Source organism: Anabrus simplex, chromosome 1 (genome assembly GCF_040414725.1).
Source record: "Anabrus simplex isolate iqAnaSimp1 chromosome 1, ASM4041472v1, whole genome shotgun sequence".
NCBI classification, from domain to species: domain Eukaryota; kingdom Metazoa; phylum Arthropoda; class Insecta; order Orthoptera; family Tettigoniidae; genus Anabrus; species Anabrus simplex.
In genome coordinates, this window is record NC_090265.1 from 1,123,938,322 (window position 1) to 1,123,958,300 (window position 19,979).

Genomic DNA, 19,979 nt, shown 5'->3' on the forward strand with positions numbered 1-19,979 from the left:
TACATTAACATACAGTTATGAAATATTCCGTACTAAGTTTCAACTTTATTTCCTTTAAAAATGACACTGTCGAACTTGGTTCAGTATGGCATTGCACTGGGCATATGCATGCCCTTGCCTGTCCTCGAAAGTCTTCAGAGTAGCTAAGCCTCAAAGGCTTTTACAATCCTCTAATTTTATTAGGGCAGAAATAATGTGAACACAATAGGCCACTTTTCAACTACAGGTACATTCTACAGTAATGTAAAGTGTCACAGTGTGACAGACGGCTGGGCAGTCCAGCCTGACTTAGAAATCAGGTTTTATAGTATTATGTCCTGTCCCTTATTGATCATCTTCCAACATATCTTGGCCACAACCACCAATACACATACCACTGGTCAATATCTTAGGTTAAAATTAAATAATGTTTTCAGTACTGTATTTATATTTAAAGATATTTCAATACATGTGAAATCTATTAATAATAATTATAATAAAAAGAATAAGTTTCTACTCCAGCACATTGTTTTTCAGACACAGTGGAAGTAATTTTTTCAATAGTTAAACAATAGTCTCACACTCATATTCACAACTAACGCTAACATTGGGCATGGATTAATCGCATAATACTAGGCCTGGAAACCCAGCTCCCAATCAACACTATGCATTATTTTGGCATATATATTTTACTGTCATAATCATGTTATCAAAATTAACATTTTACAATCCTCTTAATTTTATTAGGGCAGAAATAACGTGAACAAAAATATTACGCTCATTATCTACTTAATAAACTGGGTCAGCTGATTTAAACTCAATCTTTCTGTTAAACAGTTATATGAACATTTGTTCAGGATATACTTGAATACTTGAATGAGATTTTGCTATCAACAACTAAAATTGGTGTACTACTCAACTACTTTGTCATACTAAAATATAAAAGATTATCATAAATGAATGGCTGGTATACATAAACCAAATACAGTATAACCCCGATTTTACGTGACCTCGATTTAACGTAAACCTGCATTTAACAGAAGAAAGTTCAAGTCCCGAAAATTATGCCATAGAAACAATGCAATTTTATATTTGATTTAACGAACATTACGACAAAACCCGCATTTAGCGTTAGGAAATTAAAAAATTTGCAAGTATTTATTTCTATTTGTTATGGTTATGGGACATTAAGAATGTATGAAAAAGACGGCATAAGCTTGCTAAGGGTGATTCAAGGCATACGAGGAACTAAGAGCGCGGATGCGTAGCGCTAAAGTGAAATGTCAGACACTGATACACATCTGACCGTGGCCGTTGCAGTACAGTAGAAGTAATGACAATATATTATACCTTTCGGTTACAATAAGAACCTTTTCACCGATTCATCCGTTGTTACGGGCAAATTTGGACCGTGTTAGTTTCTCCGTTATCAATATTCATACTCTCGAACCCAATGTTTATATATCGTGATCGATCATCTTCCGTATCGATTCTTCGCAACACGCACGAGCGAGATCGAACTTAGCCGACTGCAGCCGAAGACTAATGATGACATAATGTTCAAACACTCACGATGCTTTGCTTGCATGCATGCAGTATGCGACTGAGCTCTGTTAGAGTGTGTTCATCTGTAGCAGCATTAGAGTATAGTGTCAGTTTATGCAAGTTGGCGTCAGTCTGTTGTGTATCGCATGGATTATCGAGCTCTATGTCAGTTTGCTGTAGTTCATTGTTTTAGTGAAGTTGACTATGGCAGCGAAAAGAAAAACTATCTGTCGCAGATAAAGTGGACTTGATTCGGGAAGTGGAGAGAAACGCAAATATGCCCGTTAGTTGACAGCTCTGTTTAGATGGACTAAATCAATTGGAAATGGACATTTTGAACGTAAAATCCAACAGTGCTAAAAAGCAGACTACCATCTTTGATTATTAAAAAAAAAGATGAGATACTGACAGTTGTGTAAATATGTACTGTATACAAGCAAAGTAGCTCAATATATTGTCATTTTGTAAATATGTTGTGGGTGTTATTATTTTGTAGTGTGCTGGGAATCTACAATCTTTGACTACTGTATTAATGCTACAGAAATAGTTGTAATTACAGTATAGTGTGTAGGGTAGGTAGAACCTTGTTTTATTGTTGTCACTGTGTAAATAATGTGTGTTGATGCAATTTGTCAATTCAGGCGAAGATTTCTGGAAAAAGTTTGCTTTCTACTGAAACCTCGATTTAAGGTTAACCCCATTTAAGGTTAAAAAATTCTGGTCCCCAGAAAAATGTTAAATAGGGGTTCTACTGTATTGGCTGGAATATTTATGATCACTGCTTAACATTTCTTACATTTTAATGACGTAATTAATTTTGAAGTTTGAGTAATACAAATAAAAAATTCTTGAAATAGTGAAGCCAAAGCCATATTTTGGCAAAACTACATGGCGTGAGTGAAGTGTAAGATATTGAAATAAAATGAAATAGTCCTATTTGTGGATTACAAGTTAATAACACACTCACTAGTAATAGCTTGCAAATGTATGAGGTAGTCATTTAATCAATGCATTCTCATATATTTGCCTGAATAGGACACTGTTAAGAGAACACGGCAATGGGAACTGAACAGATAAGAGTAAAATGGAGAGGAACCGTATTTGCCTCGACCCGACTGCAACTGGATGCACTATAGAATGTCCGACTTTTTGCTGGGCCTTGACGTCAAACCTGATAACACTGGTAGAATACTTAAACAATACTATATTAGTTATATAATAGAAAAAGTTAGGTGTGAGAAAGAGAGCAGCTACCAGTTATATTTAAATGTATACATAATTCCAAATAACATCAAGAAAAATTAAAATAAAGTAAATAAAAAGTGAGAATTTTTTTGAACAAGTTCAAAATGATAATGTTACAAATATTTTATTAATATTGTTATAATTACTACTCACCACTTTGAAAATTCTTGGAACATTCATATACAGATAGACAGATAAAAATGTAATTTTTTAATACAAATATTTCCCATGAAACATCTGGCAAATCTTAGATTTATTGTTGGATTAGAGGGAGACTTCTTTCATATCAGGAGTTATAATTTGACATACACGATTTTACGTAATGACGACATAACTGGATATTCTTATTTCTAACCAAGAAGTAAATAGAATATTAAACATAGTAATTCTAAGATAAACACACAGTTTGGGCTTACAATTCCCACTTCATGCATTTTGTCCTGTGAATACTGCAACTCAAAAATGTTTAAGTATTTCTATACAACACCTAACGGTACAATGCACCATGACAGACATAAATTGTCATTACTGGCAAACAGTTCATGGCCTTGATTCAATCAAACACATCTGTAGGAAGAGCCACATGTCAGTTCCTCACTCCTTTTAATAGGCAAATGTCACAATGAGTTCAATTGACAGATTCTCACTGAAAGTCCAAGTATACCTTTTAACACAACCCAACCACTGAAATCTATTCCTGTTGGTAATATGTTCATTTATTTTTGGCATAACTTCAAAGACTGCTTAGTAAAATTCCACTTAAAACACTGAAAACTGTCCCTCGACATTTTAAAGAAAATATACTAACTAGCCTAAACTGCTTTAATAGTCTTTCATACACTAATAAACTAAACTTATAATGACAAACCATATAAAAATACACATGATGTGTTTTAAACCATTCACCTCCAGCTCATATTAATACGGTTGATATCTAAAAAACTGGCGACTGTCCCGTCTAGGCGCAACACCTTTATTTATTGGTGGCGCCTGTCTAGGTAGACCTGGTGGAGTATCAGGTCCATACGCAATAGGGTAATCATTATCACTGCCATAATTGCTGTAGTCCTTGGCTGAACCACTTCCATAACCACCATATCTTCCAGGCCAATCTCCTTGCCATCCATTTCCACCTTCCATAGATGAATCAGGATCAGTCACGGCCATCCTCAAATCAACCTTCTTTCCATTGATGTATTTTACAGGATTCTTGAGAAGCTTATGGACAGCATCCTTAGAAGCAAATGTTATAAAACAGAATCCCTTTCTTTGATTCTTCGCCTTATCATAAGGCGATTGCACCTCAATGACAGGACCATACTGAGAGAAAAATTTTCTGATTTCAGCATCTGTAATGTCTGGTGTTAAGCCCCCAACAAAAATTTTTCCCCCCTGCCATCCATTTGCACTTGTTCCCCATGTTGATTCAGGGTTAGTAACAGCTATCCTCAAATCAACTGCCTTCCCATTGATGTACTGTTTAGGATTCTTGAGGAGGTTATAAACAGCATCTTTAGAGTCAAAAGTAATAAAACAAAATCCTTTTCTTTGATTTTTTGCTTTATCATAAGGAGATTGAACCTCTACAACAGTACCAAACTGGGAGAAAAAGTTTTTAATATCAAGGTCAGAGATGTCAGGCGTAATACCACCAACAAAAATTTTTTCTCCTTGTAATCCACCTCCTCCTCCAGCTGCTTCAGGGTTGTTTACTGCTTTTCTCAAATCTACCCACTTCCCATTAATATACTGTTTGGGATTCTTTAGAAGCTTGTAAACAGTATCCTTAGAGTCAAAGGTGATGAAACAGAACCCCTTTCTTTGATTCTTCACCTTGTCAAAAGGTGACTGAACATCTACAACAGTACCAAACTGAGAGAAAAAATTTCTTATGTCATCATCAGAGATATCTGGAGTTAGACCACCAACAAAAAGCTTGCCCTGCTGACACTCTTTGGAGATCCTCTTGGGATCAACTTTTTTGTGATTTATGTAGTGATCACAACCTAGCAATTTATCAATTGTCTCTGGATTTGAAAAAACGATAAATGCAAATCCCCTGGATAGTCCTGTATGTGGATCCATTTTGAGAGTAATGTTCTCAATTTCACCAAACTTACTAAAGTATTCCCTTAATTCACGATCTGTAGTCTGGCGACTTAGTCCTCCGACAAATAACTTCCTTTCATCATCTCGACCAGGGATTCCTGAAGATCCACGACCAGTCTGGTCGGAAGAACTTCCACCATCTTCCATACTCTGGGAAGAAATTAAATTTTTGGTTAACATAAGAAAATAAAAATTTAACAATGCACAATGTATAACAATTAAAACAAATTTTAAACAGGTGAAACATGAAGTTCTATTATTCACATTATAAAGCTATAGCATATATATTGTGGTGATTGCGGTGTACAATTACAATGACTGATTGGGTGGTGGTGATAATAGTAGTAGATACAGATCAAGAGCATACCCACCTCTGCCTGAATATTATGCAAATCACTATCAAAACTATGTTCCCTGAACTACTAGCATTCTCTCAAGCAATTCACTAAAGCAAATGCCCCACTGCCTGATGCACATGTGTGTCAAGTTGTTCCTGCACTACATGCCACTGACATACATGTGCGTCATTGTATAAGATCCGGTTTGCTTGTCCTTACTGTCTGCACAGTCACCGGCCTTCGTTGCTCTGTAACGGCACTCAGATTGAGGTTCGAGGTACATGTTCGGGTTACTGGTTCGTGAAATGTTGCTTTAAAATGTGGAGTAATAATGGATAAAAGTGGCAATGGCAATACTACTGGTCCTTCAAATTCCAAAACAAAAGGTAAATGGAAAAGGCAAATTAATGAGAAAGCGGTGCAAATTGTGCCACGAAAAGGGGAAAAATACTGACTCCATTTCTTATTGTCCTAAATTCCCTAAAAATCCTGCACTTAGGTCAGAGCGTTGCTTTAGGATTTACCGCTAGAGCTATCCATGTGCCACGAAAAGGGGAAAAATACTGACTCCATTTATTATTGTCCTAACTTCCCTAAAAATCCTGCACTTAGGTCAGAGCGTTGCTTTAGGATTTACCGTTAGTGCTATCCATGAAGCGAATGACTACAATAATAGTCACTACTACGTCAAAAAGCTGTTACTGAAGGATATGCTTGGTATGAACAATTATGTAACAACGCAACCATTTCTTGTCCGGCCCCGCGGTGTAGGGGGCAGCCTGTCAACCGGCGGCCCCGGGTTCGATTCCCAGCCGGATCAGGGGTTTTTAATTGTAAATGATTAATATCCCTGGACTGGGTGTTTGTGTCGTCCTTAACGTTCCTTTCCTCACATTCAACACTTTACACCTCTGCCATTTACATAATACATGCAGGTTCCTCACATGTAGTGCAAGTAGGGGCAAAAGATCTTCATAGGTCGACGCCCTGAACAAATAGCATTTAAAAAAAATCATTTCTTACAATGTAATGTAAATATACTGTATTAATAACATGCACATTGATGATGCACACAATATGTGTGTCTACCAGCACCTAGGATATTATATCATACTTCAGTGTCAATGATGCACATGCGTGTCATCGATGACTTGTCATATGAATGTTAAAACTACCATCTAAAAGAAAGAAAAGAAAAACATATCGACTCCTAACGAAATTCATAGGTTTAATAAGGATGGCAGTGAACGAGTTAAACACCTATACAACACGTTGTCTTCTTTATGCAGGAATAGTATTTCATGCTGAAAATGCAATTTTATTCAATCATAATAAAAACTTCAGAATACTTGGACTTGATCGACAGTAGCTAAACTTTTACTAAAGGATGCTATCAAAAGTCACCTTGTAAAGGCTGGTTGGACTCGCAACAGCTATGCCATCAGCTGTCATAGATGGTCAAGGCATCAATTAAGAGACATTCTATGGAAATGAGGAGTTAGATAGTTTACCGCTGCTTTCCACCGGAAGCCAGAAGTTGCTATTACATATTAGTCTGCCAAGCCCACTGAAATTTACGCACCAACCCTACGAGTGACATTTTTGCACCATTTATAACAAGGATGGGTCCATAAGGAATGGCATTATTAGCATCACTCATACCTCAATGGTGCAACTGAATACCCAACACAGTAACATTCTCATGTTAAAAATGTTCAAAAATCACACAGCTCAACAAAACTACTGAATTAGTAGGGGAGAAAAGGAACAATGTCTACCCATTTCTTATGTAGGAAAGATGACGAAACCATATTCCATACAGAGGAAAAAGGAACAGAGTTGTTGACTTGATTCCTTTCTCAACCGTTCAGTGGTAATAAGGACCTAGCGATGGGAGCTGGTGGCAAATGTAGTTACAATATAAAATTGAACAAGTTTGTAGACAATTTACTGTTAGTGCCAGTCTTGGAAAGATTTTGCGTTTTCAGTTAATATGCTGACCGCCAGGACACACAGCTAGAAATGTCCCAGTCGCCAAAGCTTTCTTTCTATTGTTCATATAGTAGATATATATAGATGTAAACTACTTTTTGCCACTCCAAACTAGTGAAAAGTTGAAAGAGGTGATTAAAAACTGAAGTCTATAGAAGTAATATTCCTATTTCCTAAAGTTGTCACATCTGAGCTAACGTTATTTTACAGAATTCCCAAAGGGACGACACAAATTAACCTATAAACACTGTTTGTTCTTTTGTTTATTGGTACGTTATTTGTGATATTCTGTAACAATATTAAGCATTAAGTTTCATGGTATTATAAAGCAGTAACAATTTTTATATTTCACCCAAAACATATGTCAAGCGCCATGCAGTACCGTATGGTACCAGACCCTCATTTAGAAACCAACCATCCAATTTTTAGAAAAATGACTTTTAAATGTTCTCTAATATCTGAATACTGGGAACATTAAGTTAAAAAAAAAAAAAAAAAAAAAAAAAAAAAAAAAAAAAAAAAAAAGAAAACTCACGCGTTCCCTAGTTAAATACATACTTCATTGTCATTAATAACCAGAACTCCCCTGTAAGGAACCCATACATCACTCACGAATGTTGTGAATCTTTATAAGGTAGAAATGCTTACTAGCTACAGTGGTCAAAATGAAATGAAATCGCGTACCGGGAGTGTCCGAGGACAAGTTCGGCTCGCCAGATGCAGGTCTTTTGATTTGACACCCGTAGGCGACCTGCGCGTCACGATGAGGATGAAATGGTGATGAAGACACATACACCCAGCCCCCGGGCCAGTGAAATTAACCAATTAAGGTTAAAATTCCCGACCCTGCCGGGAATCAAACCCGGGACCCCTATGGCCAAAGGAGAGCACACTAACCATTTAGCCATGGAGCCGGACACAGTGGTCAAAATGGATGTACGATGAGAGCTGAGCAAGGCTGAAAGAGATATGATTATCAGTGCCCACAGATTTGGTCATTCCATCCATGGGATTCCTGGCAAGTTTTAGATACCATGCTCAACAGCAAGCAAGTGATGTGGTGAAATGGGGTAATAAAACTTTCACCTCAACCAGGGAAGCAAAAAATGATCGACAGGGATCTTAGGTGCCTTTGATGTGTTAATTCAAAATGGCAAACTTTGTTAGGAACTATAGCTACAGAGTTTTGATTGGCATCTGGAAGCCAATGTTAGTACTGTACTCATACCATTAGCCAGGAAGTGTATGCATGTGGATTCCTTGGGTGAGCTGTGACACATAAACTTAGGACACTGAACTGAATGCTTGCTGCCGATTACAGAGGTGCAAAAGATGTTATTTATGGACTCTAGAACAATGGAAGAACATCGTGTGGAGTGACAAATCAAGTTACATGTTTTGGCAGTCCAATGAATGTGTATGGACCTGGCGAATGTCAGGTGAGTGTTACTGGAGTTCATAGTTCCCACTATGAAATTTGGCAGAGGCAGCATTATGGTGTGGGCCTGTTTTTTTGTGGTCTGGTTTTTGTCCGAGGTTTTCGTTCCTCAAACCATGAACAATGAAGCCTATTAGGCAAAATTGGACAATTTTATGCTACCCACGATGTGGGCCCTTTTAATTTTCAACATAACGCACCTGTTCATAAAGCAAAGACCATAACCGAGTAATTTATCGAAAATAGAGTTGAATGATAACGAATAGCCAACCCTAAGCTTTGATTTAAACCCAACGGCATATAGCAGGGATGAATTACATCGTCAGTTGACAGTCAGACTAAACCACACCAAAATGGTCACAGAAATGTTTACCATGTTTCAGGAGGAATGGAAGAAAATACCAGCAGACATCTAGCGAAACTTAGTGGAAAGTCTTCCTAAAAGATTAGAGACTGTGATTGAGGTGCAGGGCAGTCCTATTTGATAGTGACATCACACCAGTTGATGCGTGATGCTTGTTTAAAGAGGCCTAACATCTAGGTCATCGGCCCAAACCACTCACCACAGCAGTTAAGCTAAAACTTAGAAGTGTCTGGTCATTTATGGTAGGCCTAATATATTGTATGTAACTTATTACAATCTCTCTTTCTGAATCAGAGCTACGGCTTTCGGATCTCACAATCATAAGTTCAAACCCAGTAAGGGTAGTCAGATTTTTGAAGGGCAGAAAAAAAAAAGCCCATTCAATACTCAATGCCATACTATGTGAAAAGTTCTTGTGACATTTGTTGTTTGACTGACAAAATTAATACAAGAACTCAGGCATTAAGCACCCACAGAAGATCTACACCTGGTAGAGTAAAATGGAATGTTGAAATAAGACGTGCAGGCAGCCTAGATAGTATCAAATTAAAACGTCTGCACATGGTACCAGATGCCATGGGATTATTATTTTATATTTGATTACATACTGCTCCTCAGACTCTGTTACTATACACTTACACTTGCATACTCAAGAATACTGAAAGAGAAAGCTAATTCATTTTGTTTTCATTCCTTTTTTACAAACTAAAAGAAGTACATTTTAATCCACCACACTAAAACTAGCATTATAATCTGAAATGGCAGAGATAAATTCATAAAAATTGCACAATAACAGATAATACAAACTCTGAAAACAGTAAATTTTCATATACTGTAGAAGTCTGTTATAGCGAGAACTCACATCGGCAAAAAATTTACTCGCTATAAAGGCTTGTCATTATATCCACACTGCGACTGGTTAGGCTGTTATTTTTTGAAATCTGATACTACATGAAAGTGTGTGTTTAATTTCATTCTGAAAAAAATTGTTGTACCACTCCAGAGGCCTCTGTGGCAAATGTTCCAGTTTTCTTCTTCAAACAGTGTCGCCTAACCTAACCGTAAATGTATCATGAAAACGTATTTCAAATGCACATAGAGAAATGATTAACCTTCTTGCTACAAAATTATATGGGAAGAGCCTATCCGAATCTTAACTAGACGCGAGAAAATAGAAACTATCCTCTAAATCAGTGATGTACTCTGCCATATCTTGTGTATCACATTCTTAACTGCTATCGACCACGTTATTTACGCATTTATTATGAAAACGTGTTACCTTCTTTCATTCTGAATTTCCTTTCAGAGAACAGTCAACGGGCATTACTAATAGACTCCGACATCAATACGGCACCGAAGATGACCAAACGCATTTGGTGGAAAATGTTTCAGTTTTCTTATTCTAACAGCATCGCCTATATGTAACATGAAAACATATTTCAAGCGCCAGAAGAGAAATGATAACATTCTCGCTATAAATTTACATAATAATAGCCTTTCCGAAATTTAACCAGACGCGAGAAAATATAAACTAACCTCAGAAATCAGTGATGCGTTCTGCCTTATCTTGAGGTTATAAGATATTACAATCATTCCATATTGATGGTTTTCAATTTGCGAATGAAAATTTACTGTGTCCTATTCAATACATATGTATCTCCATCATTAGATGGAGTATTAAAAGTCAAACATGTTTCGACTCGTTTGAGCCATCTTCTGTATAAAAAAAAAAAAAAAAAAAAAAAAAAAAAAAAAAAAAAGGGAGGTTAAAGCTATTTACATAATAGAAGCTAAAAATGTGTTAAAAACATGATGAAGGAACAACTGGAAAACAAATGGGACATGACGGAAATAAAAAACAATTCAATATATACACATTTCCATCATTAGATGGAGTAACGATCAACTCGTTTGAGACATCTTCATTTTTACATAATTGAAGTTAAAAAGTGTGTTAAAACCTATGAAGAAAAAATGAAAACAAATGAGATAAGACACAAACAAACAACAAGTGTATAAAGTGAGGTTGTGGACCTCTTAGTCTAAAAATTTTGCAGTGTGATACAATTAAAAAACAGGACGAAATCACTGTTAAAAATTCAGAATTAACAGCCTGTCTCTGTAGAGTCACCATCACGAAGAGTTAAGAGGGGAGCAAAAAACTTGCAAATCTAAGTTTGAAAGGAAACACTTGCCAAGTGAAATGTATGTGACACGTGATGGAAAACCGCCAATGAAGTTTAAATTTTAGAATAGTAGCACTCTCGAAAGGCCTGATCTTCTCAATTTTAGCGGTCCCGTTCTCAATGATTGTTTCCAATGTTGGCTAGGTGTGTTTGCCTTATCGTGAGGTGTATTGCATTCTTACTTGATTTCAGTGTAGAGAATTAAAATTGAGTGATCATTTACTTAGCCTTTATTTCTAACAAGTTAACAACTGCTATCGACCATGTTATTTAAGTATTTGTTACGAAAACATATTCTCTTCTTTCATTTCTAATTTTCTTTATGGAACAGCTGTTGACGGGTATTACTACTATTCAACTCCGACATCGCCTTTGAATGCCGACAAGAGAGCTCGCAAGTGCACAAAGCGAGAAAACGATATTGAATGTCGTATTCTGTTGCAAACGCTTCAGTTTTCTTATTTAAACATTTGTCACCTAACCTAAATTAAAACATATATCAAGCGCCAGTAGAAAAGAGATAACCTTCTCGTAGTAAATTTAGATGGGAAGAGCCTTACTGAAATTTAACCTGCGAAAAAATATAATCTAAACCTCAGAAAATAGTAATGCGCTCTTGAGGTGTATCTTACTTAATTTCTTAAGCTATCATTTACTTAGCCTTTATTTCTAACGAGTTAACAACTGCTTTCAACCAAGTTATTTACGCATATATTAAGAAAACATGTTTTCCTCTTTCATTTCTGATTTTCTTTATGGAACAGCAGTTGATGGGTATTACTAATCAACTCGGACATCGCCTTTGAATGTCGAAGAGAGAGTTCGCAAGTGCACACAGCGAGAAAACGATACCGTACTGAAGATGATCGATCGCATTTTGTGGCAAACGTTTCAGTTTTCTTATTCAAACAGCGTCATCTAACCTAACTTAACCGTTTTATTATGAATCATGGAAACATATTTCAAGCGTCAGGAGAGAAATGATAACCTTCTCGCTGTAAATTTACATGATAATAGCCTTTCCGAAATTTAACCAGATGCGAGAAAATATAAAACCAACATCTGAAATCAATGATGCACTCTGCCATATCTTGAGGTGTATCCCATTCTTACTTAATTGCAATATTTAGCATTAAAATTAAGCGATCGTTTACTCCAGCATTTATTTTTTAGGAGTTATACACTGCTACCGGACACGCTGCTTACGTATTTATTATGAAAACACGTTTGCCCCTTTCATTTTCATTTTTCCTTACGGAACAGCAGTCAACGGGTATTATTAATCAACTGGGATATCGCCTTCGAATGTCTACGAGAGAGTTCACTAGCAGACACAGCGAGGAAACGGTACCGAAGATGATCAATCGCATGCAGTATAATCACTGGGTGCATAAATGTCGGTAACAGAAAAAAAATCGCGTACACTTCATTGCTCGTAATAAGGGATGTGTCAGTAACAAGGCTCTCGCTGTAACCGAAGGATAATACATAGTTTAGGAATTTTGAAGGGATAGACAAAAACTGCCGTTAGAACAGAGTTCTCGTTATTGTGGACATCTACAGTACCACATTCAAAGCTTCCAGGCATAAGCCCAGTGTAGGCACTGCACTCGTTGAACACAGAGGCTCGGCGGCAGGTGATGTTCTTTTATTTCTGTTCTATGCTTAGTTCACGGGACTGCCGATAGGAGCATCTTTACGAGCTGCGAACTGTTATGGAAATGTCCAACGAAAAACATGGGAGCTATTCCATCCTAGCATTCAGAAGGAGGTTATATAACCATTAAATCACACTTGGTTCTTGCTGTGTGGGCAGTATGCGCCGCAACGATAGTTAAAAGCCTTTCGAAGGGAGTGTGTGTGGCCTTGAAGGGGCCAATGTTTTCTTCACAGAGCTTGGTCTGGATTAGCAAAGATAGGTTAGAGCTACTAAATTACACTTTTCTTGCCGTACAGGCAGTATGTGCCGCAGCGATAGTTAAAAGCCTCTCTAAGGGAGTGTGGCCCCAAAGGGGCTACTGTTCTCATGACAGAACTTGGCCTGGATTTGCAAAGTTACAGTTAACAGAGCCTTTTCTTGTGTTTTTACTTTGTGTGGGTTGGTAACGAAAGCGGTGAGTTAAGGAATTCAGGGAATAACATCACGCTGGCTAATGGCTGTGCTCGTAGTTGGCCGGCTAATGGACAATGGTGTGTGAAATGTTTCACTAGGTTACAAAAGTAAATGTACCTTTTTGGGCGGATTGGGTCCCTGGCATTCGTAAGAAACATATCTCTCTTCTAAAAGGATTTTATGGTAAAAATTCATATATATCTCTTCGTGAAGTTGTACGTTATGTGCTGGAGCGCCTACACTAGGTGTGTACTACCTTCCTTAATAATCTGAAATGGCTGAAAGAAATGTGCAAAAGTTACTCAACATGAATAGGCCTACAGGAGATTTACCTGGTCCATAGCTACCGAGTCAGGTCCTGAGTTAGGTTCTGCTCCACCAGATCCTAGGTTAGACTCCATACTGCAGAATTCTAACAAGGGTGACAACAAAATCCAAAAACAAATATGGAATGGGTCACAGCCAACATCCACGAGCAGGGCAGGTCACCTTCCAAAACCAACTGAACTCTATTGCTGATGATATTAGCTCTCATACTGCAACAGAGAACATAACTGAAATATTACATATAATCAAGGTAGAGTCTTTTTTTTTTTGCTACTTGTTTTACGTCGCACCGACACAGATAGGTCTTACGGCGACGATGGGACAGGAAAGCGCTAGGAGTGGGAAGGAAGCAGCTGTGGCCTCAATTAAGGTACAGCCCTAGCACTTGCCTGGTGTGAAAATAGGAAACCACGGAAAACCATTTTCAGGGCTGCCAACAGTGGGGTTCGAACATACTATCTCCCGAATACTGGATACTGGCCGCACTTAAGCGACTGCAGCTATCGAGCTCGGTAATCAAGGTAGAGTAACATAAAATTTTAACCCTAGGTATTCTACATCATTTGGGTGATTTAGCTTTCAATTGTGATGTCTTATAGATTAGCAGGCTAGACATGATCCAAATATGTGCAAGGTGGAGAAGGAGCTACTTCTCCACAACTGCATAACCCCATATGCTGACTGTGAGAGGGAGGGGTCAGTGAAGAAGTGAACACACATTACTGTCAAGTAATTTACCCTCTTCCACCCCTCTCGGCAGTGACTATGTGCAATGATTTGTTTGGGACATGTCCTGCCTCTGTCCTATATTACGTCCTATGAGAAGTTCAAAGATGCAAAGCATCCAGTTTTAACTGTTGTACTCTCTTAATACCCTTTAAAAAGAGGCCAGTCATATAAGGAAACGTAGAGAACTCAAATGAAACATCTTTTTGAGATCTCATAATTTGTTTGTTAAGCTGTATATGTACTGACCTATTATGTATTTACAAATACACACCATGTACCAGAAAAAATGTCTTTATAAGGACAACATCAAGAACTCTCCCTGCTTGAAAGTGGCATAATTTCAGGTCATTTGGGAACAGACCAGTTTTATGTGAGGATCAGTTCCATTGGTTAGTAGCCAGCCAGTGCAAAATTGGGAGCTCTTTTAATCTTCAGGCAACACCTACGTTCTAACTTCTAGATCCAAGGGAGATAAACCAAGAACTGTAAGGACATGGTTCAATTATTCAAGAATAACGAGTAACTTCTTATGGTTTACAATTAGAAATATATTACATACAATCAAGGTAGAGAAACATAAAATTTAAACCCTAGGTAGCAGTATGTATACTTGTCTTCCAGACCACACCAAGTTAATATTTCATTTTGGTGCTTTTACATAACAGTTTATCAGTACAATGTGAACAGGTTCAGTCACATCTGCAGTATTCAAGGGCTTATCTGACAAAGTTATTTCCCCTCGTATGACTTTCCCACTAGTTTTTTATATATCCTTTTCAACCCATCACGCAACAGCCCCAAAGGGCCATGGCGTACCAAGGGACCAATGCTCAGCCTGAAGATTAAGTTTTAGATACCTTGCATTATAATAAAAATTTTAAGATGAAAATTTCTGTTTGGGTATGTCTCTGTACAAATTAGTAAAGAGAGCTAATTATTTTCTTGCAAGAATCACAGCATCCACACACAGTACTGTATGGTAGGAAATAAAAGTAACTGTAACTTCCAGTCTGAACTATCTGCCTGCTGGATAACTATTTAGCATGTACTGTATACTGTAAATGTTTAATATTATACTGTAATCTAATGGAAATTGCCATCAACAGCCTATCATATTAGGCTGTTAAACATTTCATAGCATTAAGCCAATTGGCAAAGAAACAATAAGATCAGTTGAATTAACTCTTAGGCAACCAAGCTATCATATTTCATTTGTGTATTCTGAGGGTCTCTCACAAGCAGTTGTCATGACATGCCTCAAACAAGATAAGTGTAGTAGGACTTTATATAAGCCCTCTACGAAGAGTGGGTGATGCGGTTGAGCATATAATGAAAACCATCGATATAGTGAAAAATGAAGATTCTGTAGTTCTGGGAGGTGACCTCAATTGCAGAGCTGATAAATTGGAACAAAAGACAACAATTATTCTAGAATTAGTAAATGATGAAGGATACAAATTAACCAACAACTCAATGGAAAAGACTTACATAGCCCGGAACGGTAAGAGTACCATCGACCTAGTCTTTGTGAAAGGCACCAATGTACGAATTCTAGAACAACAGGTTATGTACAGCGATCCGGCAGCTACCCTGCAAAAACACATTCTGGTAGCCACTCAATTCCAAATTGTAGGTCAAAAATTTAAAAGCACGAGGAAGACTGAGCTTATTGTCTCAAGAACATTAGATAAGTGCATCCCTGAAAGAGGAAAAGAAAACCTTAAAGACATACCGTCATTATTAAAAAATAATCTGGATGAGTTACCTTACATATAACGAACTTCATTAAATCAGTTCAAATTTGAAAGCCTCCTAGAACGACTAAGCCCTCGTTCAACGGGGATGTTACAGACTTCGCAAAGAAACTGACCTTACTAAATAAAACCTGCTTTACACACAAGATTGATAAACTCAAAGCGTACGCCGTTAAAAGAAAAGAATACAAATCATTAATTAAAAAAAAGAAAGCCATTTATTCTGAACTACAAGCAGAAGAAAGATCCTTTCTTAGGCTTAAAACATAGAACAACTGTCCACACCGCAGAACTCCCAACAACCGACTGAGAAATCCACTTCTCCATCATTTTAAATAAGGAAAACTTAGAAATGGCCTTAGTTCTTCAGAAAATAAACAATCCAGACTCCTCACGACTTGAAAAAAGTGGAATTGAACATGCGATACTAAATACGAAGAATAAGAAAGCGGCAGGCCCTGACAGCGTGTTGAATGAAAATTTAAAAGAGTTCAGAAATGTTACCTATATGGACTTCATTATTTAATGTCCGTTTCACACAAGGAATCACTCAACGATTTGGAGAGAATCAATATCGAAACTTTATATAAAGGAAAAGGGGATGGAGAAGACCCAAATTTGTAGAGGCATTGCCTAGAAAATAATATACATAAAAACTAAGCATCCTAACCTGGGACCATATACCGGAGCAGCAATTTGGTTTTATGAAAGGACGAGGAACACTTCACGCCATTAAAAACCTGTTGGACAATCTACAAGAAGAATTACGATTACCCAAATGAAAGTTCTTTGCTATATTTGTCGATTTTACGAAAGCTTTCAACTCCTTGAACAGGTCGATACTGATTACAAAACTAGGAAACATGACTAGTCATGATAATCCATTGAAGATAATAATAAACAACCTTTTGGCACTAAATGAAGCAAAAATTCATGATGGCAAAACAACTTCAGATCCTATTAAACAGTGTAATGGAGGATTCTGTTCAATATCACCACAGCAGACATTACAAAAATAATTCATAACTCAACCAAATTATACCTATATGCTGATGACCTAGTAATAGGTTCTTACAACAAAGACGATTTTCAAGCAACTATGGACAACCTTGAAAAATATGCTGAAGACAACAAAGTTAAAATCAACCTTGACAAAACAGTGCAAATGGTTTTCAGAAAGGGAGGAAGATTACCAGCGAGTGTCAGCATAACATACAAAGAAGAGAGGTTGAAGATAGTGAGCTCCTTTAAATACTTCGGCATCACACTTCAGGAAACGTCAACGTCATTTAAGATCCATATAACTGAAAGGGCATCGGCAGCTATTAGGAGTATTTATGACATACATGACCCTGCAAAACTGTCTTTAACCACAGCAATGTTCCTCTTCCAAGCAAAGGTTGTTCCAGTAATCCTTATGGTTTGGAACTAATCTGGAATTATCCCACGTTAAATGATTTAAACTGTATAGAAAACGTGAGAGCCAGATTTCTCAAACGAACGTTAGGCATTTTAAAAAATGGCACCATCTAGAATGGTATATGTACTAGCACAGGAGCCTTTTCTTATAGAAGAACTTAGACTGCAGCTACCTTCTACCAAACAGGAAGCAGAATTCCTACAATTGAGAAGAAGGAAAAGAGAGGAAATAGATCTAAGTTTCTACTCCACTAAAGCCATGATCAACAGGAGTTGGACCAGACCGAACAATGACTTAAGGAGTTCAATAAACAGACTGGCAATTCACGGCTTTCATAATAAATTATGCATGCGAACAGGTTTCCATGAGCCCTCTATAGACTGAATGTGTATCCTGGGCGGTAAACAGTGCGAACGATATAATTTCAGCAATTGCACAATAAGAGTAAAGTCATTGATAGACTACAGCAAGCAATAAATTTTGCACATTTGTGAGCTAGGGCCTATTATGTTTAATAACATGCCCCAAACCTCCCTTTGGATGAAATAGGCTATAAAATTATCAAGAAAGTCTCTTAGCCATTCATGGTGCTGAGTTACTACAGACAATTCCACGACACATTGAAGTTACCTAGGCAACATGCTCAATGCCAAATCAGCACTCAGTTTTTTGGGGTTTTTTTTTACGGGGGACCCACCCGTAGCCCGCTCCCCCGTCGTGGCAAACAAGTTTCTAAGTAGAAAGAGATAGCTGGGAAGAGTGGGAAATGATACAAGGAGTATCTGCCTGTTTCCATGTTAGACACATTACCAGGCGAGTTTGTATTGATAGAATGGCATTAAGGTGTGGTATTGAAGGGTCAGGGAAAAACCACATAGGCAGAAAAGAGAAAGAGCCTACATGCACATTGATGTTGCCTAGGCATTATGCTCAATGCCAAATCAGCACTCAGTAAAAATGACGTGAACAGATTATGGAATACGGCATTCCCTACAGGATAAGCTTGGTAATCTGAACATTTGTACAGTGATAGGTTCCTGATACCCAGCAATAGCTTTAAAGATGCTACTTCTGATTTATCACTTGATTTCTTTGTGGCACAATTCTAAGCAAATGCAAGCTACAATACACAACATAACCTAGCCAGAGTTAAAAGATCTGGATAGATAGAAAATTAAATCACTGTATAAAAGTGCTGGACATTCACAGCCGGGTGGTAGTGCTTTGCTATTTCAAGTATACCACATTTATTGATTCACATTAACCCACGACTACCTGAAACATACATCACACTCGCGGACAAAACAAACAAAAACCCGGTTAACCAAAAAGCAATTTATTTACCAAACTACGTTACAGAACTTACGATAACAACTAGTACTCAAGAATATCATCAGTATTCTTTAACAACATATACATTTTCCCACTCAGAAATGGTCCCGGCATGAAAGAAACAACATTCCAACACTAGTGAGCTCACACACTATAAACACAAAAACGCGCAGAAATACCATAACTCAATATTGACACTCATTTTAAAGGAGTTTCCACTGCTTGGCTCCAGCGCAGAATTGACTTGATTTTGGCGCATAATAAGATAGGCAGCAAAAATACGCCAATTACCTACACGCGTTGGTATAACAACATACGGAACAAAAATTAAGTCCACTTACCCATAACCTAATAATCCTATAGGTTTTCAATTTATTTAACGTCTACACACATATGTCGTGCAATATAGTCCCTCTGTAACCCACATGTGATTTTAAACAAACTTAATGTCACACAAAAAGCCGCAAAACGCTAACCCCAGTTACGGATAACCATGTTATACACATCAATGAATAAACACAGAAAAAATTTGAAAGCTTTATTCTTTGGATGTCCCCAACACATTTGAGTTCTCTGCATGGCGAACTAGAACTACTGTGCGATACTATCTCTCTCTCTCTCTCTCTCTCTCTCTCTCTCTTATCATTCCCTCAATTCTGAGGGTCGTGATCTCCGATGAGGCTATTGGTCTTTCTTTCTTTCATTCTTTCTTTCTTGAGGAGGTAGGTTTGGGATTAAGACCACTATTTCCCAGTCACAAGTCCTACTTAATATTTCACTTGAGTCACTTTACGATACACTCACATCAGAAATAACCGTTTTAGACACAAGTATACTGGGTTATATGTAATGAGAAAAAACACTATTCTGTTCTTCGTGAGTACAGCCATACAAAATGTTACACTTTAGGAACTTTTGGAATACATAGGGATCCTTATGGACTTTAGCAAAACAAAACTACAAAACACTTAACGAGGATGTAACAAGAGTGAAACGATAGGGTCGTGATACACTTCCCGGGAACGTATAGAAGTGCCACTTCTCTGCATTCCGGAAAAACAACTGAATTTCTAGAGCGTAATTACAATTTGATTTGAGTGTTGTCAAT

General features: G+C 37.4%; 1 protein-coding gene across 1 annotated transcript; it reads right to left on the bottom strand.

The window, feature by feature from the left end:
* Positions 1 to 409: 409 nt before the first annotated feature.
* Positions 410 to 19,367, bottom strand: LOC136858088 (heterogeneous nuclear ribonucleoprotein D0). The gene is made up of 3 exons (XM_067137360.2): positions 19,213 to 19,367; positions 13,642 to 13,845; positions 410 to 5,028 (listed from the first exon to the last, which is right to left on the bottom strand). The coding sequence occupies exons 2-3, from the start codon at positions 13,708 to 13,710 to the stop codon at positions 3,688 to 3,690; spliced, it is 1,410 nt and encodes a 469-aa protein (XP_066993461.1). The 5' UTR covers positions 13,711 to 13,845; positions 19,213 to 19,367; the 3' UTR covers positions 410 to 3,687.
* Positions 19,368 to 19,979: the final 612 nt, after the last annotated feature.

Coding starts and splice junctions, on each gene's coding strand:
- LOC136858088 (XM_067137360.2), bottom strand. CDS start 13,710: ATGGAGTCTAACCTAGGATCTGGTGGAGCAGAACCTAACTCAGGACCT. Junction 5,029..13,641: donor ACTCGGTAGCTATGGACCAG/GTAAATCTCCTG, acceptor ATTTCTTCCCAG/AGTATGGAAGATGGTGGAAG.